A 23464-nucleotide genomic window follows, 5' to 3' on the forward strand; every position below is an offset into this window, starting at 1 on the left:
GTAGAAGCGAGAGTTGCCAATAAACCAGTGATATTGTTTTAGTCTTCTTTCGGGGCAAATAAAGATCATCTCTATGAATCGATTAGCCGCCCTGCTTCTTCTCTTCGTCATCCCCCTTGCCCTCGGCCTTCTCTTTCCTCCGTTGTACGACGTCCCAATTATAAACCCGTGCCGTGGCTACCTCGAGAGTCTGCAAACCAAGTCAGCATCCATCGATAGGAGAGAAGACCGCAAAAACAACATACCGTGATCTGCTCACGTAAGAACTCCAAATCCTCCTCGCAATTACCCAAGCTTTGCTCCGCAGCCGCTAGTTTATCCTGGAGCATGGTCGTAGCTTCGTCCAGCGGGTACGCCAGCATAACATTCGCACCAAGCCAGAGGTAAACCTCCTCCGTCTCAGCAATCGGAATGGAAGCGCGAGCGTAAAGTGTATCGTTCAGTTCGAAGTTTGTCTCAAGTTCAGACTCTGGGTTATTCTGCTCGGAGGAAGGAAGTAACAAAAGAGGCAACCAGTCAGACCAAAATATACTCTATATTATCCAGACATGAACACCACAGGGTAGAACTCACCTCTTTTCGCGTCTTCAGAAACCGCACCATCTCCAATGTCTTCTTGATATCTGGGATCTTGTCGCGCAGGCCCTGCGCGCGACGTTGTGTGTTCACCTCCATGAACTGGTATTTGGAGATCATCTCCTGGAACGAACGGAGCGTGGGCTCGACCTCGGCGCGGGAGGAGACGTAGTCGTTCACATCGTCGATGAAAGGCGCCACGGGGATTCCCGTGGGTTTGTCTGTGTCGTGGCCGAACTAGAATGGAGGGGTTAGTTACGGCAGTGGCAGAGAGCCCAAAAAATTAGGAGCGAAGCGGGACGAGACGACGGCGCAAACTACCACGCTCTTCCAGCTTGCCAGGAAAAAAAAAGAATTGAGGAACTTACGCCGTGGACTTGGAGTCTGCCATGGCTGGGCGTGGAGTTGTCCAGAGCCCTCAAACTCGAAGTGGGGAGAGCTTGGCTTGCTTTCTGCCCGCTGCGGGTCTTCCGCTCTGCTCGCCGCTGGACACCACCGTTACAGTTTGCAAGCGGCGAGAAGGGGAAACACACCATTGCGCTGGGCGTTTGGAGTTGCGGAGCGGATATGGTTTTTCTAGTTACGACCCCTCGGATCCTAGCAGCGTGGACTGCTGTCCCGGCTGAGCGCCGCCAGGAGCTCGATCTTCCGGCGGCGCTGGACTTGCACGGTCCGATTGCGCACGCGCAGCTCCTCCGATTGTCGAAATACCTTGAGAACGACTCGGCATACACATCTTCAATTGCCGGAAATGAACCTCCAGACCCTACCGTCCTGAGCTCGCTCCTCCGCGGCACAAAAGTCTACGTCCCCCCGCCGCCCAAGAAGCCAGAACCCGTACGTGTACTATACTGCCGGACCCCCCCCCCCCCCCCGGGGGACTCCAGTCCAAAGAGAAAATGGCATACAACTAACGTTCGACACCCAGTCCCAAGAATACCTCGCCTCGAAAGCGCGCCTCACGGCCATCGCCGACCAACAAGCCTACAACCGCCTCTTGAACCCAACCTACACCCCAAATGCAGACTACGCGGACCCGCACGCCCTGCGCGACACGCACGGCCAGCCGGTCTTCACGGAAGATACCCTGACGCCGTCGCTGGTGTTCAATATCTTCCTCTCCGTGCTGATCACGGGATTCAGCGTGTACTGGGCTCTTAGTACTTTCCACATGCCGGGCATCCTGGCGCGGACCTTCTCCAGCTGGACGGGTCCTAGGGCCGAGGGAAAGGAGAGACAGGGGGCGTCAGATGCGGTGCGGGTTCTGCTTTCTATTTTCGCGGCGCTGGCGGTGGCTGTGGCGGAATCGTTCCTGTATGCTGCTTATCTGGGGAAGCTGGAGAGGGCGAGGATTGCGGAGAGGAAGCTTAAGGAGCGGAAGGTGTTGGTGGGGGCGTTTGAGGGGGAAGGGAGCGAGGAGAGGGAGGATCTCGTAACTGTGGGTGAGAAGGAGGAAATTTGGGGAAAGGGATTGAATGGGGGTGTGAGGAGGAGGTTGAGGGAGAAGTATGAGAAGGGGAAAAAAAGATTTAACTTGACCGTATCGGCTAATAAGATTCACCTATCTGATTGTAAATTACTCTTTATATATCCTAATTCGGGGACATTTCAATTGTGGATGTGAATTCTTTTGGTTTCATGGTCTAGACCTAAGCTACAACATGCTGTCATTATTTTAACGGGTATGGATGCTGTTCAGTCATTAGTGCTCGTCTCAATAGAGAATAGAGAACGAGATGCAGGGCGTGAAGAATAAGAGGGCGAAACGGCGGATAGAGCTGCCAGAGTCAACTTGTTCCCGGACAGCGACAAAGGAAGTGAGGAAATGAAAAGGAGGGGAAGTAAAAAAAAAAAGGAGACATCTCTAAGCCCGCTTCTCGAGAAGCAGCTTGCCAGACGGTGGCTTGTCGCCAAAGTTGTTCGCGCGGCTGAAGATGCATTCGCCGCGCAGCCAGGTCTCGCGGACCATCCCACGCAGGGTGCGGCCTTGGTAGGGCGAGCACTTGTTGCGGAAGAGCATGGTGCTGGGTTCCACGGTCCATTCAGCGGAGTCGTCGAAGACACAGATATCGGCATCGAATCCGGGACGCAGGTCACCTTTGCGGGTTTGCAACCCGACCTGGGCGGCGGTGTTCGCACAGCACAGGCGTACGATATCTTGCAGGGCGTTCTTGGTGTTGTCGTCTTCGGGAGAGGGAGTCAAACCCTTGCGGCGGCTGAGTTCGGTCCAGAGAATGGGCAAGCCCAGACCGACCGAGAGATGCCACCCCACGCAGAGAAGAAGTCCCCGCTCTCTTCCTGGCTGCTTTCGCAGTGACCAGGCACATGGGAGGGGAGTTGCTTCAGGTTTGGGGTGCAGGGAGAGTGGTCGGAGACGACGGTCTTGATGACTCCATCGCCGGCGTGCTTCTCAAGCTCCTCCCACAGACCATCTTGGTTCAGCTGGGAACGGATCGGTGGGCAGCACTTGTGACGCGTATCGCCGTCCCGGATTTCCTCGGCAGCAAGTGAGAGGTAGTGGAAGCACGTCTCGGCAGTAATTTTGACGCCACGGGCACGAGCTTCCCGCAGGAGAGGGATGGCTTCCATGGCCGACAGATGGACAATATGCAACTGAAGGTTCGGGGCGAGATGGGCCATGGACAGGATTCTATCAATAGCACATATCTCGAACTCTGAAGGGCGGGAGGCCAAGAAAGTCGAGTATGCCTCAAGAGGCCCAGTTGGCGCAGCCGGAGCATCAGAGGTCTGGACCTCGTCACCGACCGAGGCGGTGATTGGAGGCACCATCTCCGCGTGGAACATAAGTGTGGTGGGCTCGTCAGCCAATTCCACCATAGCTTTCTGAATGTCATCTTGGCTGACCGCGGGGAATTCATCCACCTAGAGAATGATTAACAATGACGAACAATGGGAAGGATACCTATGTACACCATCAGAATGTGTACTTACACCACTATCAATCAAGAAGCCCTTGAAACCGCGAACACCCCTCTCGACGAGGCCCTTGAGCTCTCCCGCATTGCCGGGGATGATCCCACCATAGAAACCCACGTCAACCCAGCACTTACCCTGGGCAGCGGCAATCTTCTCTTTGAGTCCGGCCACGGTAGTCGTCGGTGGGATAGCATTCAGAGGCATGTCAATGACGGTGGTCACACCGCCAAAGGCAGCGGCCTGGGTGCCAGTATAGAAGCCTTCCCATTCGGTGCGGCCAGGCTCATTGAGGTGGACATGCGCATCCACCAACCCGGGCAGCAGAACATATGGGGAATAGTCAGTGTATGGGGTGCCCGCGGGGAATTCCGACTCCGGCAGAACGGAGTCAAAAACAGCGGTGATCCGGCCGGTGGTATTGGAGATCACAATAGTAGCAGAGGTCAGACGACCGGAAATGACGGCTCGTGAAGAAGCCACGACAGAGATTGAGGGGATGTTAGCCGTCGACATAGTTCGGACTGGATGGGGGAGGCTTGCTTGCTTGCAGGCCGTGAATAAGAAAATATAGTATCCCAATCGACGCAAGACGCGGTATTTTTAAACGAACAGGTGCGGTCCGAAAGGAGTATAGATAAGACGAGCCAATCGATAGGACTGAAAGAAGCTGGGAGGGGCAAAAAAAAGCAAAAAAATGTGCTTATCTGATGAGAGGGTTCGATTTCGAGATAAGCCCAGCCTTGGGGGATTCTGGGGGAGCAGGATATAAATAACCAGCTGCCCCTTTAGAAGAAAAAAAAACTTCAGACAAGTCTGGGCCGGAGAACTGCGGTGGCCCACAGGACTATTCAACCCGTCTGAGAGCTTAAAAGGGCATTGCGATTACCCACCAAGGGAGTCCCACCCGATACTTCGAGCATTGCGATTACTCGATAAATTGGGGGACTCTTGGGGGCATCGGGGCTAATGGCAAGTGGCCAATCTTCAGGGCTTCGTAGTCGCAGATCGTGGCCTGCAAGATGAACGGGCGCCTGATTCGACGAATACCCTCATCATCGCCCAAACGAGGAGACCATGAGCGCCCTGTGGATTTCTGATCAATACTAACTCAGCGATAATGCGTGCACCTGCGTGCTGCCAATCGCCAGGAAGACAGCCCCCTCGTCCAGAAATGCGGCGCAGAACCACGGTAACGTCGATAAGAGAAAAGCATGTGGAAAGTGGCCCATCGGGCACCTCCGACTCTGCAAGTCCCATGCAGAAATCGCTTATCGCTCGGTTTTTATCTTTTACTCGATCAAAACTGCCCGCGTTGTTCCGGCCTGTTTCTTTTACTCGATGGAAACCTCAAAAGGGTCTGGCTCTCCCTCCGAACACGCTCTGCTCGTGTTTGGGTATTCGCCCCCGGATTGGTTTTCCGGCGGTGATCTCCGACCATGAGGGGATAATCGACCATCTCGGGCTCATTTCGATCGCGCAGGAAAGTGCGCGACATAAACGTGCACGGAAATCGGCAAAGATCTAAAATTGGCATCCCAATGGAGAGGGGAAAGGTGGAAATCTAGGGCAAATATCATATCGTTCTGGCGGGGTAGGACGCTCGGGTCGCTCGTCCTGCGTGGTTTTCTTGCTTTGGACCGGGATCTCCTGTTTGATTGCGACATCCGCAGCCAACTGTTGGTTGCCCTGGCCGAGATCAGCATGTTGGCATGTACGCCGTTGATTGCTTAATGCGACGTGCGTGAGAAGCATGTCTTGCTTCTTATCACGTTGCGACAGTGGGAGAGGGCTTATTCGGACGGTCACACAGTACTTCTAACGGCAGGTTGTGTATCTACGGCCAATAGTCGAAGTCTGCAGAGTCTGCAGAGTCTGCATCGCATCTGCGTTGAAACGACAAAACTAACGATCTCCGGTTAAAAAGGTCGCCTCCTGGTTCAACTTCAGTCGCTCTGCCCCTAAGGCGCTACCAAAGTTCCATAGCAAATCAAAGCGATATCAGAGAACGCAATTCGCGCAACTGTGACCAATCTCCCTCAATCTCCCCCCTTGGAGGGCATTTAAAAGCACTTAGGATCCATCTTCCTTCATCTGCGCATTTCCCATGCCCTCGGCACCCTCCTCTCCGCCATTGTCATTTGCCTCCACTTTGGCTCGCATACGCCCGCGATTAGGCGGGCCCTCGATGTCACTGTCTTCCTCGGTCTCAGCACGTGAACCGGGAGGGCTAGAAACATGACGAGCCGCCTCGTCCTCAACAACCATCTCATCCAGCTGCCTGAGCGTGTCTTCATCCATATCGTCCGCAAGGATTGTAACATTCTCAGCGTAGAACCGGTTCTCCTGGAGCGTATCAAGCCAGACAAGCATATCAATCCACGCGGCCGGCATAATGCAGTCGTTGTTCAGGGGCTCCCCCGAAGAATAGCAATTGCAGCCGTAGGTGCGATATCCAGATCCAGGCTGAGGCGTACCGAGCGGGTCTGACGAGGCAATGTAAGCGCGACCGCGCGAGGACAGGAACGCGCTGAACGAGTCCTTGTCCACCAGCTGAGACATGTCCAGGTCGTTGAGGGCCGTGTGCGTGGGGTCAGCCAGGGCGACTCCGGAGAGGTACGCTCTCCAGAGATCCCAGTTGTCGCGGAGATATTCGATGGCGGCCAGTCCGCCCTCTGAGACCCCGATCACATCAACCCGGGAGGTCGATGCGAGGTGCGGCTTCACGACGTTCTCGAAGACGTACTTGACGTGCTCCTGGCAGTTCGCGTTGCCGGGGATCGTGTTGCGCCAGGACCCGCTGGCCTGTTCCGAGATGGCGAATGGGCGAGGCTGCGCAGCAAGGCTCCTGTTACTAAGAGCTCGCTGGCCCTTACAGAACCAGTTCAGCTGGCCGGTGTTTGCAAGGATGAGGGCAGTGTCCTTCGCTGCGCCGGGCTTGCCCAGCACGGCCTGGGTGAACTCGACCGCGGATCCGTTCTTGATGCTGGTATCGTGAATACTGCGGAATCCCCATATGCCAAGGTCGGACTGGGTGCTACCGAAGACAACGATGACCCGGCGCCGAGGAGGGCCTTTCAAGTTGGAGGTCAGGATTGGGACATTGGGCTCACAGGGAGCTGCACCCAAGGGGAGGCGGAGGGTTTCCAGGCCGGCTTCTTGGAGGCGCACACGGACTATGTCCCGGATACAGACTGTTGATGTCATTAGGAAGATGTTAATGGGAAATATACACTACAAAGATCATACTGTCCACCGCTTCTCCATGGACGACGTTGTAGCGTTGGTTGCGGTCGATTTTCCAGCGGAATCGTTCGGCTGGATGTTCGATTTTGCGGATTTCATCCTGCTCAGTGATGAAATATCTATATATGTGAGATGTGAAGTGAAGTTACTATGAGATAAGCCTTACCCAAGCTCAGTCAAGTCCGCAGGAAGACCGGATCCTGGGGAAGATCTTTAGCGTTGAAGACATACATCTTCGATGCGTAGGGTGAAGTCAACGTTCGTAGGCCAGTGGATGAAAGGAGAAAGAAAAGGCTCGGGAGGTGAGAGCATGAGAAGCTGACGATAGAAATATCTGGAAAGGCAGTGGGAAGTTTCCTTTTAATGCCGCGGAAGGAAGGCAAGCAGTTTGACTCGAGGGGACCGTAGAATTGAGACGGAAGAAAAGGTGAACATAGTTGAGGTATGTAATACTATACAATGCTTCAAATGAAGCGTCAAGCAAACGCCATGCAAACCCATCAGGATACATTCAATAATTTTGGAGCCCGCCCATACTCTCTACCAACTGGCCTTCTTCACTCCAGGGAGCTCGCCGGCAAGAGCCTGCATACGGAATTGGAACTGGGATGTATCAGCTGGATAGTCATGATCGCGGCCTATCGAACGCGGACTTACCCGGTTCAGTCGGAAATCTCTGAAGACACTGCGCGCAGTACCGGACGCGATACAGCGGTTCTTGATCTGGGTAGGGCGAGTGTAGCAGTGCATCTGTGAAAGCTGAAGCTGAGCCTGCGCGCGGACGCGGCCGGGGAGACTGGTGTTGCGGATCATGTAGCGGAGTGCTTGTCTAGTATTATTGAGAAACATCAGCTGATTTCGTTCCATTGGCCTTTACCGATCTGGCTGGCCATTGGCATTTGTCTTCGTTGGGGCGAGGGTTCGTACCGTTCGGCTTCGGTTTGGTCAACGGCAATGCGCTTATTGTGGTCGCGAATGAGGCGGGTGTTGACAAACCCGCCCAAGTTCAACTTCTTAGGATGGAAGAGGTTTGCCGCGGTTGCTGCTGTCTTCGACATTGTGGCGAGTTCCTTGGTGCTGGCGGGCCTGGAGAGGGAAAGGCTCAAAAGTTGAGGTCTCGACGGCGGAGTTGGTGAAAAGTCCCGATCGGGTTTAGCGTGTCCTCCTGAACAAGTCTTGCTTCTACAGTAGAGGGGATACACCATCGACAGAAATAGGCTAGCTTTCTTTTACTACCATTCCTAGTATAACCGTGACAGATACTGTCTCCCAGTAGGTGCTAGGGCTTTCCCACTGCATATCACAATCTATTGGAGTCCAGGGGTGCACGCCTCACAGCCTACAATTCTAGTGGCAATCCCCATCTCTTACTCAATACCTACTAGGACCACCTGTGCACTGTTATCATCCAGACTATAGGCCAGAAGATGGTGACACTAGAGTATAAGGATGACACAAGCGAATGCCCTACTTAAGAGACCGATGCCGTAATTCAGTAGTGGTACAGCTTGTAAAATTGATCCAAGTCACCCCCAAGGGTATAATCTATATGCTTGGACAGAGGGCAAACTGCCCGTGAACGTAGAATCACAATTGCGGTTTAAAGCCAGTGCCTGAAGCTATTTCCGTGAAACTTTCATCGCCCAAAGCCTAAACCAATCCTGTCTCAACCCGCCCGAGGGGCATCGCACAGCATGTCATTGTCGACGGCTGCTTTAGTGACCGTTGGCGGCCTTAGCGTTGGGGTTGCGGGGGTCGTTCTTGTACTCGGCAGCTTAAAAAGTTGCATCGTTAGTTCTGAGATCCGATCAATGGCCACGCCAAGTCCTTAGGTTTGGCTGCGCATGTGCCCGGATTCCACGGCTTCACACTCCATATAACCAAGTCCGGACAGGACAGTCGACGTTTCAAAAACACAGGGCTGACTCACTGTTGGACAGAGCGTTCTGCAGAGAGTTGACGCCGTACAGCACGATGAGACCTAAAGAAACTTGTCAGTATATTATTCCACCATCTAAGCGCCGGTCGGAATCGCAGTTATAGTGATCTTTCGAGGTAGGATCCGGGCTCGAGGACATCAAGGGTCGCAAAAGAATCGAATGTGCATACCGGCAGCGAAGAAGGGGGTCAAAGGCTTGGCTTTAGGCAATTGTGTTAGTTCAGTTGCGCCATGGCCACATTGGCGGAATCGGGGGAATTTTGGCAATGGCTTACCGAGAGCGCCGGGGAACTTCTTTCCGAGGAGAGACATGGTGTAAGATGCTGCGAAAAGAATGATCTTGGGGGATTCGCGGGGAGGTGTTGCAGGAGGAAGAGGAGACGTGAGGTTGGAGTTTGCCCGGACCGACACGCCATGCCGCTTTTGGCTTGGCCGCTGGCCGCTTTACCCGATCGGACCCGAGCTGCTCCAGAGTAAACAAGCAACCGCATCAATCGACGCTTGAATCAAGAACTCGCAGAGTCGAAGCTTCGATCATGGCATCGTCGCTAGCTTCATCAGTGTCTTCTCTACAATCCTCGTTGCAGCGCCTCGACAACGCGATCACAACGCTCGACTCCGGCGTCAATGATTTCCCCCGCCTTTGCAAAGTCCTCCAGACAACACGGGTACGCCGCAAGATATTCAGCAGAAGCCTATATGTGGCGGAGACTAACACTAGATAGCACTTTGAGCTTCTTCCCGAACCAACCCTCCGCGAAGCACAGCAATCCCTCCTCGACGAAATCACTCCAAGTATCGCCCACCTGCTCTCTCTCGCTTCAAACCACGTCGAGAAACTTGCCCGGCGTGAAGAGGGTCTCAAAGCCAAATGTGATCTGCAAGAAGGCCGGCTTTCGTCCAACTCGGAGGACCGCGCGTCTGCGAATCGCGCCCAGGCTCAAAGCAATGCTGCAGCGCGGGCCCGCCAAGCGGGGTCGAACAGTGCGGCCCACAAGGCGCTCGAACTGCGCCGACTCGTGCAGAAGAAGGAGCGATTGAAGTACGCGGTGGATAGATTAGAGTTGCAGAGTACCCAGCGCGAGAGGCAGTTGAGGAAGAGTATGGCGACGCAGTGAGCACAGGGACTCGATTATGCTGCAACACAATTTGCGAATAAGCGCCTGTGCAAGTACAAGGAACGGGGTATCGTCACCGACACCTTTGGAACAGGCTGAAAACGACTTTCCAAGAAAGAATTTCACTCGACGCTGCCATTCCTCATGCGCCCTTCGCCGAGGCCACTCTGATGTCATGCGCTTCCGAGGGCAAGCAAAGGAGAGGAGCACTCTGCGATTATCAGGTTATAAATTCTCCAAGAAAGTGCGGCGGACGATAAGGGAAAATGAGACCCCTAATGAACCAATCAGGTTCGAATAATTTCCTCCCAGAATAGCCAGGGCTTCAAGCAAACGCCTAATGATTTATGACCAGCTAATACGAGAGAATTGATGTTTTTCATGAGAAGAGACTGTATTGCGAGTGCTACAGTAGTCTGGTATGATGGTATCCTATAGTACAAATTGCAAACCCCATACCTATGCAACATGATTTTCATATAATAGTACAAAACGGCGCCGACATGTCCAATCGACATGATTATGCACGCCAAATAGAAGACAACTCAGGTCTTCATAACAATGCCTTCCACAAGCTCCAGCGGCTTCCTTCTGGCATCAATTTGACACACGCGCGCCTCACTCAGCAGACTGCCTCCTCTCTGCCTGACGCATCTTTTTCTTATCATTATGCTTCTTCCAGCTTGGGATGTTCTGCCCTCTCTTGCGCTTCGGCGCCTGAAGAGGATCCGCACGAACCCGTTCCTCGTCATCAAACTCAACTTCTTCCTCTCCAGCATTATTCTCACCAGTGAAATCCTCTTCCTCCTGCTGTGCCGCCTTAGTAGCAGCACGGCGAGCAAGGCGCTCTTTCTTGCCTTCACCCCTCTTATCGTACAACTTCAGGTGTCGTGGGATGCTGGTCTTGGCGCCCAGCGCCCAGAGATCACCCCAGTGCGATTTGCGAGCATCGCGGTACGCCTGGCGACTAAAGGAACGTGGGACAGTCCAACGCTCGATCTTGCCAGCAGGGGTGCAAAGGTCCATGATGACATGACCCTGGCGTTTCAGAGGTGGGAAGACCATACGAGGCAGAGACAGGTGGTGAAATTTGGCTTGGGATTCTGGATCTGCTTCGTCGATCTCCTCGAAGCCTTCAAATGCGGCATCCGTGGCTTCTTTGCTCTGTTGGATCCCATGCTCCTGGCGTAGATCCACACCGCGCTGCACGGCCAGGTAGCTAAACTTGACATCCTCGTGATTATGGTCCTTTGCTCCCATGATGCGCTGCAGGAAGTCCGGTCGGATGTATCGCTGCTCAAAGGCACAGTAGTCTCTGCGGCCGGGGATAGGCCCTGCAGGGTTGTGCATGGGACAAGTGGAGTGGTTCGTGCAGGGAGCAATGATCATCCCCGTCTCCTTCTTAGTGGTAGCGGAACTGTTTGGTGATTCGATTGTGTTCGTGTACTCCTCCGATCCTGGGCTGGCAATATATCGCTTGAGGAGCATTTCACGGGCACCTGAAATGGCCTCAAAGCCCTTTTGGCGACCCTTCTCCAGCAGAATGAGCACACCGCCATCGGGGTTGAGAAGGGACCATAGTTTCTCCACATGCTCCTTGCGCTCGAAATCTTCTTCAAAGCCGAGGAGAGAGTGAGGAGCGATGATGACATCATACTGCTTACGCTTGGGAGCTGGTCGAGAGTCGTCGAGCGTTGGCGCATCGCGCACATGGAGATAGTCTGGCAGACGGGGAAGGAAGGTGGTGTTTTCAAGCAGTGCACTGGCACGGAGCCGGAGTGCATCGGAGCCTGTTAGTACTGCAGACCTTCCGTATGGTACAGGTGCTTCCTTGGGGTGATCAGGTACCATAACCTCATACTCGGCACGGATGACATCCCGCCAGGCTAGAATACCGGCACCAGCACCACTGGCATCAAGAACATTCGGGCCACCTTCTTGTGTAATAAGGTTGCGAAGCCATTCTGTTCCAAGTCGTTTCCGGACTTCAGTGAGGACGCTCAGTGTTGAAGCATAGATACCAGGGTATAACACAGATAGATAAGCGTTTGCCTCCATGCCACTCATCTGACTTTGTGAAGCATGAAGAGGGATGGGAAGCTGTGGAAGACCTGCAGATGGAGGTGCAACCGTAGTAGAATGAGGCAGTCCCGGCCCACCGAACAGACGACGAGCAGTCTCGGCAACATGCTTGTTGGCGACCTCGGAGAGAATGACAGATACTGGACCAGTCATGGCGTTCTTTGGCAAGAATACAGTCCTTGGATCCGTTTGAAATTTCCCCCCCTGGGTTAGAGGGTGCATACGAGGCGTAGCGTCGGGAACAGCTTCGTTCTCAAACTGTTCCAGCATGACCTCGCCGCCCAATTGCTCTGCTACCTCGCGGGTCCGCTGCATGGCGATTGTCTCCTCCAGTTCTGGAGCGGCATCCATATCGTACACAAACGGGGTTTCATCGCCAGCCTCCACATCCTCCCGGTATTCAACCTCTTCCCATCCGCCTTGTCCGTCCTCGCGGAAAAGCTGATCGGCATCGCCCTCGTCTTCCGCTAACATCGGCTCTTCGATATCGTCCAGAATCACCGGTTCGCCGTACAGACTTGTGTACAACCGGAGCTCCTCCTCGTTCAAGACGCCCTCGGGGATGGCATCCCTAAATTGCTGTCGGACGTAGGGCACCCATGTGTCTGTAGTGTATTCTCCTCGAGTGCTCATGAATTCCTTCATGTAATCGAAGTCTTCCATATCTTCCACCTCATCAAGCACCTCAAGCTCTTCCATTAATCCGGCCATATGATCGTCATTCTCATTGATCCGCTCGATAAGAGCATTAATCCGGTCGACGGGGTTGAGGGGAGTGGGTGAGTCTGACTCGGCCGGCGCAGCGGTAGACGAAAAACGCTTGCGTGTTGAATATTGCACAGGTTTGAGTTGGATAGCATGCGAACCAGAAGCAATAGAGGCGGTTCGAGTTCGAAGGCTTGCGTCTCGTGATGCGAGTCGCGATACTCCGCGCACTGGTGTCCTGCCAGAGCAAACGCGCGAGCGTAGCATCTGCCGTGCAGGCAAGCTACCTACGCTTGACGAAGATGGTCTCGACAGCATTCTGCTAGGAAGCTGAAGTTGAGGAAAGAAAAAAAAAAAAGTCGCGGGCGCGGCCTTTAGAAAATTGATGCCAAGGGCCAATCACAAAATGTGGGCTGCTGATTGGCTGGTCTGTCGTCCCAGAGCTGGGACTAAAAAGATCGATCCACCCTAGTAGCCCCTGGTGTTTCCATACTATGCAGTCCTGACTCTGGCATTCTCAAGATTTCGAGTGATTTCAGAATTGTTCGTCAACGGCACCTCTCATGGCGGGTCCAACTTTGTATGGCCACTACAGTGGTTCTTTGAAAGAGAAGAATAATAGAGATAATATTCCAGTTACGCTATGCTATTACACGAAAACCAGGCATCTTGACGTACCTAGTAGCTATACTCTAAATCTCGCTCTCGGTGTCCTCATTCCCCATAAGAACTCGTAGAGCGTCCACGCACCGCATTACTTCATGCTCCAAGGCTGTCAGTTTGGCCATGACAGCCATTAAACTTGGATCTTGGCTTTCTACGCGCACTTTCTCTCTGACGCGAACTTCTTCGCCACGCCACATGAAAACTTCGCCGGCTTCATCGTGGGCTGCCTGTCGGCTGCCAAATATGCGATCGCGCAAGGAAAAGCCGGTCAATGAGATATCAGTCGCAAAAGCAGATGGCGCTTGTGAAGGAATGGTGCTTTCTAGGGTTCTCAGCAGCAGGACAAGCGCGGAGTCCGCAATGGAAAGATGGAACGAGACATGAGGCGGCGGTGGTGGATCAAAGGTCTAAATACTGCGGTCAGTTCGGAGGCTCTTTCACGGCTCCGTCCAGGGTTTGACTTACATTGTCAGCCGCGCTGGTCTCCCACCAGTTCCCTCGCACGTCCCCGTCTCCTTTGAGCATTTGCCGCGCCTCGCTGATCGTCTCGTGCAAGAGATGCAGCTGGCTGAAAATGAACCCGGCATCGAGCGGGTTACCGGTATATGTGCTCACGTCTACGATATCGAGACTCTGATTTACCAGATTGCGGACTGCGACGAGCTGTTGCAGCACCAGGCCCGGCGAGTCAGCGTGTTGGGACAGCGTCAATCGCGTACTGGGCGCACCCCGCGGTGGTGGGAGCGAGGCAAGACGCAGTTGGACATCCTGCACATCTCGTAAAACACAGTTAGCTACATTGTTCTCGACCTCTGCGATCCTATTGGAGGTAGCAACGGAGGACGTACACCCTTGACTAGCTTTGTTCCAACACGCGTCACGAAGCCTTTGACGCTTTCCGACCGGAGGGAAGAGAGAACCAAAGTTGAACCGGGCTCATCTGGGGCCAGTAGAGCCGCGCACTCTTGTAAACCTTCCTTGAGGGAGGCCAAGGATTCCTGGAGTGAGCGTAGGAGCCATTCAAGCTCACGAGCCTTGATAAGAGGCTTGAGTTAGCGTCAATCCACTCTCTGCTGTGCAGGTATCCTTGGTCATCACCAGGTACCAGGTCCGCTGATTGGCTGCCTCTGTGCCACGTATGGCCATCTCCCACTTACCAGTGCTGAGTCGGCCTCTTTGCTTAACTGTTCAGGGGCCAGAGGGGGGTACGCCCATGTCGCCATGCTGAAGATTGTTGTTACCTAGCTGCCCCACGTAGGGGAAGATCTCCGCCAGAACAGCCACAGCAGGCAGAGATATTTTTTTGGCCTTGCTACACGTCACAGGGCGGGGGGCGCACGGGGGCGCACGGGGGCTTAGAGGCACAAGCAGGTAGCTGCAACGTTGATTTTGGGATCCTCTTCGTCATGACCAGAGCTCGCTAAGCCCAATTCAGTGTAGCAGGCACTGGCGAGTGGGGATCGGCGGGTCTTCAGTGGCTCGCAGTGGCTCACCGTGGATTACGGCAGCAGCTAGCGCCCCGCTAGTCAAAGTCTGCCAGATCCACGGCGGACGACAGCGAGCAGTAGGCTTTTCAGCATGCGCTAAGCCCAATACTGACGGTAGACTCCGGGGTATGACGTTATGATCTCCGCCGGATCTTGAGAGCTCGATGATGCTCACAAAGGGGGAGGCGGGCAGCGAAGGGTTGGGGAATATGAGAGGGCGACGGGGCCGGGTAACCCCGGCCCATCAGGATAAGTTCTTTCGTTCCCCGTAAACTGGAATTCTCCCCTTCAAATCTTTTCGAGAACCTCAGAACGAGGCATTGCCTATCCCCAAAAACCTGCACAACTGATCGTCGGGTACCAATCATAAAGAGGAGCCACTAGCCCAACGCGCCGGGTTGCTTTAAGGACTCTCAATCCCTACTCTCATCTCCCATCCCCCATCCTGAAACACCGCTCACCATGGCACTATTCGGCAGTAAGTAAAGGCTTCCCCTCCGATCATAGCCAATCGCATGCTAAAGAATTGTCAGGAGCATCATTGGGCCTGCTCGGCCTGTTCTTCATGGCCGGAGCTATTCTCCTGATGTTCCTCACCCTGCTAGGTGGCACGAGCAACCACAACCCGCTCAATCAGATCTACTTCCTGCAAGCCGACACCAGCAGGATTCCAGGGGCACCTGCTACTTCGCGATGGACGTTTTGGAACATCTGTAGCGTGAAGAATGGTCGCAGCGACTGTGGTGAAGTCCACCCGGATTTCCCACTCGATCCGCCCGGAAAGAACAACTTCGATACCACCCAGGGCGTGCCCGCGGGTTTCATCGGGTAAGTGATGCAAGCTGCGGGCGAGCATCGCAATGCGCCGCTCCAGGCGAAAAGGAAATCTATATGGAGTAGTAGCTAATATTCCTCGCAGAACCAATCACTACTACCTGACGTCCCGATTCATGTTCCCCTTCATCATAATCGCTCTGTTCTTCGCTGTTGTCTCTCTGTTCACTGGCCTGTTGTCGATCTGCACTCGCCTGGGAGGCTATATCTCTGGATTCCTCGCATGGCTCGCTCTGTGCTTCCAGACTTTGACCACCTGTCTGATGACGTATGTACCCACCTCGGTTGGATGATCAACTTCCCCAGTAGCTAACTTTTTCACTAGCGCCGTCTATGTCCAAGGTCGTGACCGGTTTAACGCCAACAACCAGAGGGGCAGGCTTGGCGTCAAAGCATTCGCATTTATGTGGACCGCCACCGTATGTCTGTTCCTCTCTTGTCTGATGTACTGCCTCGGGGGTGCTCTCGGCCGTAAAGAAACCGGCTACAGTGGCCGCAAGGAGCGTCGCCGCGGTTTCTTCTCCTCAGCCCGCTCGAACAGCGTAAAGAGCCAGAAGCAGGAGCGCACCTACCAGGAGCCCTCTTACGCTTAATCGCGGGATCGAGTACCTCAAAATTTGAACTTGGATAGCCACAATGGCCTGCGTCTGCTGTCAAATGACATTGCTGTTGTCGTTGATCCACCAACATCCTCGGTGCACGACGACTCTACCGTTTTGCGCTGAGATTCCTTTGGAAGGTCCCGCTTTTGCGGATACCTGTCGTCTCGTTTAGCCCTGATGGTCTCATATTTTTGTTGAACTAATTTACGAACGCTGATGTACCACCTCACACTCATTAATGTTGTTACGAACCCACGATCATTTCTGCAATACCCAAATACTACCCTGGTTGACTTGATTGTCCTCTGCTTTTTCCTTTCTCCATTTTTTTCTTTCTTTTTTTCTGATATCTGGATTATCGGAGGTTCATCAGTGGTTCACAAGATTATATGCGAACGGCCAAGCTGTTACAATCCGCCTTAATTAGTTGTAATATAATGTGTTTAAGCCCATCTTGACGCTCACTTCTGTACTGAATCATAACCCCTATTCATCCAATGTGCTCGTCACCTCCGACAGTCGTCTCGTCTTGATCGATGCCTCTAATCAACGTTGTCAGGCACACGCTATCGCCTTGGACCCGTATGGTTGTTATATGTCCCTCGGATGTTCTGGTGTGTCATGAAGATGAATTTGCTCTCGAAAAAAAAAGGAAGTCCAAAAGTCTTGGATACATAGGCTGTTGGTAAGTGCAACACATCGCCCTGACCAAATCTTCGATCCCATGCTTTCGCGCAAACTCGCCAAATGGAAGAACCAGCCCATTCGCAAAGGGATCGAGCACCGCAATGGTCTTGTTTTGTCGGTGTAACTCAATCCCTACATGTGCCTGTAGTGCCGCCTCCGAAGATTACGATGTCGACCTCCAAGGGGTTCTTGGTTTTGCATTCGAAGGCGGCCGATGTGGCTGTTAAGCATGCAACCACAATGTGCATCGGAACACTAGGGAAACCATCTGATTCAAATGATTGTTGTCGACCTTCCAGAGCTTTAGACTTGATGTGGCTCTTCGGCTCCTCTGCTTCGCTACGAACCACCTATGTTGTAAGTCGAAGGTTCAAATTAAAACACGGGCATGATCGAAAAACAGCGTCTAAAACGGCTAAGGGTAAGATTTCATTAATCACTTTCCAATTGAGAGTCTATATACGTATCGAGAGACAAGAGAAATAAGCGAAATAGATGGTTGACTCCAATGAGATAAATGACAAGGAACGTGGAATAAAAAAACCTCTATCAATCATGTATGCATCATCATGCCATCAGGCAGAGTCTTTTTTGGGGGTTCATCGCATCAAGCGTCACACAATTTAAGCAGAGCCGTTGATAGCTCCACGGACGGCGGTCTGACCACCGACTTCACGGACAGCAATCTGGAGACCCAGATCAGGGTTGACGTGAACCATGACTTCGACCTTGCCACCAGGCTTAACGCCCTTAACCGCAAGCTCAGCAACAGGGTTCTCAACCTTCCAGATGACCTCACGGGTCTCTTCCTCCTCGTCATCGGAGTCGTCGAAGTCTGAGTCTTCCTCATCCTTCTCCTCCTTAGCCTTGGGCTCAGGCTTCGTGACCTTGATCTCGCGAACACCCTCAGCGATACGGACAAGAACATCACCACCCTCCTTGGGGGCGAGGTACTGAGCGATGCGGCGGGCAGGCAGAGCAGTCTGGGCGCCCAGGAGAGGCTGGAAATTGGTGTCGGTGCCGGAGGAGAACTCGACACCAATGGGCTTGCTCAGGTGGGGAGTAACAGTGACCATAGGGTGAATAGACTGCTCAACATCCTCGGCGTCGAACTCCTGCACCAGAGAAGCCTGGAAAGCAGCACCACGAGCAGAGAGCTCAGAGGGGTTGATAGAAGTGACCTCGGTGGAGGGAGCCAGGATAGTGGTCTTTTCGGAGAAAAGATTGCGGGCCAGCTGGGCGATCTTGGGGGTGTGGGAAGCACCACCGGAGAAGATGACTTCGTCGATATCAAGAAGATCGAGCTCGGCCTTCTTGACGACCTGCTCAATCAGACCAGTGAACTGGGAGAAGACCTTGCCGGACAAGAGCTCGAAGCGAGTACGGTTAATGGTGGAACCGTAGTCAATACCGTCAACTAGAGACTCGATGCTGAGCTGAGCGTTGGTTCCCAGGCTGAGAGCCTTGCGAGTAGCTTCACCCTCAAGCTTCAACTTGGCAAGACCGCGGGCATCCTCACGAGGGTCGGTCTTGTGCTTCTTAATGAACTCCTTGGCGAAGTGGTCAATGATGATCTGGTCCAGGCTGGCACCGCCAAGCTCGTAGTCGTGGGCGGTGGCCAGGACAGTGTACATACCGCCACGGCTGGCAATAACGGCCACGTCGGACCGGGTACCACCAAGGTCGGCCACAACGACCAGCTTGTCGGTCACGGTGGCTTCTGGGCGAGCATCGTAGGCCATGACAGCAGCAACGGGCTCGCTGATGAGCTGCAGAACCTCAAGGCCAGCCTCCTTGGCGGCGGCGGTAAGAGCCTCGCGCTGGGCATCAGTGAAGTCGGTGGGGACGGTGATAACAGCAGCGTTGACCTCCTTACCCAGGAAGTCGGTGGCAGACTGCTTCAAGCGGCGCAGGTGACGGGTGGTAACCTCGGAAACGGTGACAGTGCTGGGGGTCTCGCTGGCAGAGTCACGGACGGAGAAAGCGACAGTTGAGCCGCTCTGCTGGGGGTGGGCAGATTGGTGGCATGGGGTGGGGTCGATGGACTTGATGTCCTTGCCCAAGTAGTCACGGAAGTATGCGATGGTGTTGGAGGAGTTGCGGATGAGTTGGGCCTTGGCTTGGGTGCCGTGGTATTCCTCTCCATCGATGTATGAAAGGACGGAGGGAATTTGACGATCTGGATAGGGCCAGTTAGTCCCTGGGTTCAAACACAACGAAAGAAATTAATACATACCTCCCTCCTCGTTAGCAATAACCTCAGCCTTGCCTTCCTGTGTATGAGAACAATCGTTAGTAAATGGCTCGATATCTCGTGAAGCGCGGACCAACGTACAGGTGAGATACGGGCAATTGAACTGGAAGAGTTGCCAAAAGAGATACCGATAGCAAACCGCTCCACCTCAGTGGAGGCACCGTTGGCGTCACCCATTTTAATCGGGTATAAAGGGAAGAGAATTCGTGAAAAAGGAAAAGAATCAAGAGTTCGTGGGCAGATTCGCGACACAAAGGACGGCGAAGAATGAGGGTAAGAGGAAGGGGGAGAGAGGGCTCAATAGAGTGGGGGGGGGCACGTTAATCGAAAAATTTGAAGATTTTCGGCAGAAAAGTGGCTGGTGGTTATCGATACCGATGTGGCGGTGCAAAGAACCAACAGTAATCATGAACCACGCATACTCGCATACTGTACAACAAGAAAGACGATTTACAGGCTATAGGGGAGTAAGCATTTCAAGGAACTTCAAGATTATTCCTTTTCTAATAGCCCTTCTGCTGTATTTCCTCCAGTGTGTACAAGTCAATTTTTCTACTTGCATTTTGGACAACACGTGCTGATAAGCCCACCTTCGATAAGCAGTTTTCTTCCACTTCAAGAGTTCAGCCATTCGAACCATTCCACAGCTGCATCTTACTGGCCCTGCTCCTAGAGGGAAAGGTTTATGGACCTTTAAAAAGCTATCTGAAGGCCATACAAATATCAAAAGCGCCAGCGGGCATAATGTCGACCCCTCTTGTGCTTCTTCCTGGCGATGAAGTGCCAAGCGATCACCTACCACCTGCGAACAACAATCCCCTTAAGCTTGGCCCTGGCTTAAAACTTCTCTCAGAGCCAACTCCAGCATCAGAGAAACCCAGACATGTTCTTACAGCCACTCAAGCTGGAATTCTCTCGACCGACGCCAAGCGAAATACTGTCTCGCTTCTCTCTTTTCCCAACCGCCGATACATCCCTACGGTCAATGACCTAGTGATTGCCCAAATTCACCATTCTAGTGCCGATTATTTCCACTGCATGGTTACCCCGCACACAGCACACGCTTTACTGGGACAATTGTCATTTGAAGGTGCGAACAAGAAGACCAGGCCTATGCTGAAGCAAGGCGAGCTGGTTTATGCGCGAGTACTTTCTGTGGGCCTCGGTGCTGGCGCCGAGGTGGAAATTACTTGTGTGAATCCGGCAACAGGAAAAGCAGACGGAGGGCTGGGCCCACTGGTTGGTGGCATGGTATTCGATATTACAACAGGTATGGCAGCTCGGTTGATTCGCGCTAGCTCTTCTTCTCCCGACGATGATGACGCAGTTGATGGATTGGTGGTTCTCTCGGAGCTAGGGAGGAAGCTCGAGAGCATTGGAGGATTTGAGATCGCTGTGGGCCGCAATGGCAAGGTATGGGTGGACTGCTCCAACGCAGGAGATAGTGCTGTGAAGGCCACGATTGCCCTTGGCCGGTGCTTGCAGGGGACTGACGAGCACAACTTGAACCCCGCCGACCAGAAGAAACTGGTGTCTAAGGTTCTCCGAGAATTCAAGCTTGCGTGATTTTCTGTTCGAGTTGAAATGCGGAGTTATGGCTTTTCAATCTTTGGGTATACCATGAGCATTATGTACAATAAAAATGATACAGCCTATTACTCAGGAATCTGATCAGTTACCAGGCGTCCTGTACAGTAATTCCGATATTCCACGAATTAGACTACAGATCTATAGTTGAATTCGTAAATGGGGGCTGCCCGTTTTCACACATATGTTGCTGTTTCTATGATTTTTAGTGGAGCTGTCCTTCCAACCCACCTCTATCACCCCCCATTTTCTAATCACACAGCTGCACTATTAGGAGTATTCGCTCAGCTGCTTTGCGAATTCTGCCATGCACGTCTTTACGCATCTACTTGACCTGCGCTACTTATCAGTGGGCGGTGTAAAAGGCGGTGTAATTATACAGAATGGATTTTTCTTGGAGGAAATGGACTGACCTCGTGCTGTCTGATTTTTTCGTTCTCGTCACGAACTTCAGCTGGGCTGAGTTGGTTCTGTAGCCCCAGTCGAGATCTGAGATTTGTGTTTCATATAACTCCAGCAACTTGTATACTCGACCAGTGCGACTGGAAACAACTATCTAACCTCACCGCGCGTAAGTTCATACGGCAACTGGCCGGTGTCGCCAACAGTCTATTTGGTCGATCCTGCGATAAGCGTTGCACTTGACAAGATGTCGAGTTTGAATGGGCCCGGTAAGACATGCGCGGATATATTCCATCTAATTTTTCGATTGATGTTGACGCTGGGCGGTCACAGAGGGTGCTGTGTCTACCTCCACGATGAACAATGTCAGGAAGCTCAAGAAGTCGCGCAAATCCAAGCCTAAAGGGCCGTCAACACCTACAAGGGACCAGTACGAAGTTCCATCAACGACTCCTCCTCCCAGTTCTGTCAAGCGGAAACTGGGAGACGGTCACGACAAGGCCGACAAGAAGGGCAAAAAGAAGCATCGCGCATCCAACCAGGAGCTGAATACCGATGAAAATCACGAAAACGACGTTACAGCTTCTCGGCGTGATAAAAGTCAAGATGTTGATGCCCAACTATCCTCTCTTACGTCCCAAAGCCAAAGACATTCATCTTTGAATAAGCCCACCACTCCAGCAGGCGAGGAAGATTCATTCGTCAAAACCAGTGGAGTTAGAGGTCCGCGCCTGAAGAGTGATGGACGACCTCTGAAAATCGGATTCTTCACAAAAGAAGAAGTCCAGAAAATCGAGAAATTCAAAGTTGACTTCTGCAACCAGCATTCATTAGAAAGTCACAAGGAATTCGATCATTTAGTCCAGCACTCAGAGCGGACAAGCGCAGAGCCTTGGCCTCTTGATGCTGATGTATGCTCCAAGCAACAATTCTGGGAGCAAATCTATGAGCTCGCACCTGACCGTGACCGTCGTTCGCTTTACCGATTCATGCGCCGCCATTTCCAAGAGTCATTTCAAAAGGCCCATGAATGGACCCCAGCACAGGATGAGGAGCTCATCCAGTTGATGCGCGAACACTCTGGAAAATGGACAGCGGTCGCCAAAATGCTCGGCCGCAGTGACGACGATGTCACACAGCGTTGGAAAAATAAATTGCAACACCGGGACAAAATGAATCGCGGGTCATGGAGCGAGAAGGAACTCAGAGACCTTCTCGATGGTGTTGAGAGATTCTTTGCCTTGTACAAAAAAGAACACGAAGATGCCTCATGTATCGATATCTACGAAATGCCCGATGGACATATTACGTGGAGCCACATCAGCGATAGCATGGACAATATGCGGACTCGTCAACAGTGTGCTGATAAATGGCGCAAAATTCGCAACAAAGTCCTGAATGCTCGTGCAGCTGGCGAAACGAATGCCGTCTTTGACGTCGTCGCAGAGGCAAAAAAGCCCCCCCCGGGCATTTGTGGCGCCGCCAAATCCAAAGAGCGACTTTTATGTTGACGTCAACGACGATGGAAGCGGGTATGATGTCCTCAAGGATATCAAACAGCCACCGAGCTCAGTCTCACAAAGAGCACCCAGATTAGGCTTCGCAGACTTCCAATCGTCGCTGAAAACTAACGGTGCTGCGGGTACCACTGAAGACTTGACACAAGAACCTCTATCGGATCCGGACGATGCTGAGAATGGCGAAAATCATGATCATGATGCGGAAATGGCTGATGTGACCTCGGCCATTGAACAAGTCTCTACTCCACCTGCATCTGTCGATAATCAAGCCGCCAATTCCCATAAAGAGAAAAAGAAGAAGAAATCCAAGAAACACCACGAAGATGTTCAAGAGGCTCAGAGTATCGCCGATCCCGAGCCATCTTCACCAGCGAAGAGTCAGGAAGACATGGACAAAAAGGCCCGGAAAGCGGCCAAAAAGGCGAAGAAAGAAAGGAAAAGGTTGGAAAGAGAACAAAAAGCGAGAGAACAAAAGGCGGAAGAAGAACGAAGTGCAGCGGAGAGTCAGCACCAGGACTCCCTCAACGGCACTCTTATGGATGATGCGCAAACAAGCACTCCATCTCAAAGTCGCAAATCAACGAAACATGCTCGTTCAGAAGATGCAAGTGCCGACACCCCGAAGAAGTCCCTCAAGAAACACAAAAAGCAAAAGCGACAGGCAGGTTTTTAATGTCATGAAAACGTGGTTTGAATGGAAGGGAATGTTATGATGAATCTAATGATCATTCGATTGAGCTTGCATTTCTTGGGCTGCATAATCCTCTATCTCAAACACCTCGATCCTCCTCTGTATATATGGCAATGAATTCGAATTTCTAATAC

At 52.7% G+C, this 23464-nt stretch overlaps 13 protein-coding genes across 13 annotated transcripts; 6 read left to right on the forward strand and 7 right to left on the reverse strand.

Annotated features, from left to right (window-relative positions):
• Window positions 1-82: 82 nt before the first annotated feature.
• On the reverse strand, window positions 83-1112 carry N7468_004221 (tubulin-binding prefolding complex subunit PAC10; the record flags this gene model as incomplete). Its single annotated transcript, XM_058473518.1, has 4 exons — window positions 83-190; window positions 246-479; window positions 574-813; window positions 945-1112. 4 exons carry the CDS (start codon window positions 1110-1112, stop codon window positions 83-85), a joined length of 750 nt encoding a protein of 249 aa, XP_058332521.1.
• A 31-nt stretch (window positions 1113-1143) lies between these two features.
• N7468_004222 (TMEM199/VMA12 family protein) lies at window positions 1144-2200 on the forward strand (the record flags this gene model as incomplete). The annotated part of the gene is made up of 2 exons (XM_058473519.1): window positions 1144-1419; window positions 1505-2200. The coding sequence occupies 2 exons, from the start codon at window positions 1144-1146 to the stop codon at window positions 2198-2200; spliced, it is 972 nt and encodes a 323-aa protein (XP_058332522.1).
• Window positions 2201-2440: 240 nt separating this feature from the next.
• N7468_004223 (allantoinase alX) lies at window positions 2441-4026 on the reverse strand (the record flags this gene model as incomplete). The annotated part of the gene is made up of 3 exons (XM_058473520.1): window positions 2441-2792; window positions 2831-3459; window positions 3529-4026. The coding sequence occupies 3 exons, from the start codon at window positions 4024-4026 to the stop codon at window positions 2441-2443; spliced, it is 1479 nt and encodes a 492-aa protein (XP_058332523.1).
• A 1557-nt stretch (window positions 4027-5583) lies between these two features.
• N7468_004224 (uncharacterized protein) lies at window positions 5584-6717 on the reverse strand (the record flags this gene model as incomplete). The annotated part of the gene is made up of 1 exon (XM_058473521.1): window positions 5584-6717. The coding sequence occupies one exon, from the start codon at window positions 6715-6717 to the stop codon at window positions 5584-5586; it is 1134 nt and encodes a 377-aa protein (XP_058332524.1).
• Window positions 6718-7296: 579 nt separating this feature from the next.
• On the reverse strand, window positions 7297-7814 carry N7468_004225 (mitochondrial 37S ribosomal uS14m domain-containing protein; the record flags this gene model as incomplete). Its single annotated transcript, XM_058473522.1, has 3 exons — window positions 7297-7359; window positions 7414-7585; window positions 7684-7814. 3 exons carry the CDS (start codon window positions 7812-7814, stop codon window positions 7297-7299), a joined length of 366 nt encoding a protein of 121 aa, XP_058332525.1.
• A 1417-nt stretch (window positions 7815-9231) lies between these two features.
• N7468_004226 (DASH complex subunit SPC19) lies at window positions 9232-9813 on the forward strand (the record flags this gene model as incomplete). The annotated part of the gene is made up of 2 exons (XM_058473523.1): window positions 9232-9363; window positions 9421-9813. The coding sequence occupies 2 exons, from the start codon at window positions 9232-9234 to the stop codon at window positions 9811-9813; spliced, it is 525 nt and encodes a 174-aa protein (XP_058332526.1).
• A 618-nt stretch (window positions 9814-10431) lies between these two features.
• On the reverse strand, window positions 10432-12867 carry N7468_004227 (tRNA methyltransferase RSM22; the record flags this gene model as incomplete). Its single annotated transcript, XM_058473524.1, has 1 exon — window positions 10432-12867. One exon carries the CDS (start codon window positions 12865-12867, stop codon window positions 10432-10434), a length of 2436 nt encoding a protein of 811 aa, XP_058332527.1.
• A 425-nt stretch (window positions 12868-13292) lies between these two features.
• Window positions 13293-14489, reverse strand: N7468_004228 (uncharacterized protein; the record flags this gene model as incomplete). The annotated part of the gene is made up of 4 exons (XM_058473525.1): window positions 13293-13673; window positions 13732-14034; window positions 14115-14312; window positions 14424-14489. The coding sequence occupies 4 exons, from the start codon at window positions 14487-14489 to the stop codon at window positions 13293-13295; spliced, it is 948 nt and encodes a 315-aa protein (XP_058332528.1).
• Window positions 14490-15215: 726 nt separating this feature from the next.
• Window positions 15216-16180, forward strand: N7468_004229 (SUR7/PalI family protein; the record flags this gene model as incomplete). The annotated part of the gene is made up of 4 exons (XM_058473526.1): window positions 15216-15231; window positions 15287-15581; window positions 15673-15855; window positions 15913-16180. The coding sequence occupies 4 exons, from the start codon at window positions 15216-15218 to the stop codon at window positions 16178-16180; spliced, it is 762 nt and encodes a 253-aa protein (XP_058332529.1).
• Window positions 16181-17499: 1319 nt separating this feature from the next.
• On the reverse strand, window positions 17500-19307 carry N7468_004230 (ribosome-associated complex protein SSZ1; the record flags this gene model as incomplete). Its single annotated transcript, XM_058473527.1, has 3 exons — window positions 17500-19055; window positions 19113-19149; window positions 19212-19307. 3 exons carry the CDS (start codon window positions 19305-19307, stop codon window positions 17500-17502), a joined length of 1689 nt encoding a protein of 562 aa, XP_058332530.1.
• Window positions 19308-19874: 567 nt separating this feature from the next.
• On the forward strand, window positions 19875-20696 carry N7468_004231 (exosome non-catalytic core subunit RRP40; the record flags this gene model as incomplete). The annotated part of the gene is made up of 1 exon (XM_058473528.1): window positions 19875-20696. One exon carries the CDS (start codon window positions 19875-19877, stop codon window positions 20694-20696), a length of 822 nt encoding a protein of 273 aa, XP_058332531.1.
• A 779-nt stretch (window positions 20697-21475) lies between these two features.
• Window positions 21476-22630, forward strand: N7468_004232 (MYB DNA-binding domain protein; the record flags this gene model as incomplete). Its single annotated transcript, XM_058473529.1, has 1 exon — window positions 21476-22630. One exon carries the CDS (start codon window positions 21476-21478, stop codon window positions 22628-22630), a length of 1155 nt encoding a protein of 384 aa, XP_058332532.1.
• Window positions 22631-22641: 11 nt separating this feature from the next.
• N7468_004233 (uncharacterized protein) lies at window positions 22642-23312 on the forward strand (the record flags this gene model as incomplete). The annotated part of the gene is made up of 2 exons (XM_058473530.1): window positions 22642-22651; window positions 22726-23312. The coding sequence occupies 2 exons, from the start codon at window positions 22642-22644 to the stop codon at window positions 23310-23312; spliced, it is 597 nt and encodes a 198-aa protein (XP_058332533.1).
• Window positions 23313-23464: the final 152 nt, after the last annotated feature.

Source organism: Penicillium chermesinum, assembly GCF_028974085.1.
Source record: "Penicillium chermesinum strain IBT 19713 chromosome Unknown utg000003l:1.0-5111272.0:1.0-5115320.0, whole genome shotgun sequence".
NCBI lineage: Eukaryota > Fungi > Ascomycota > Eurotiomycetes > Eurotiales > Aspergillaceae > Penicillium > Penicillium chermesinum.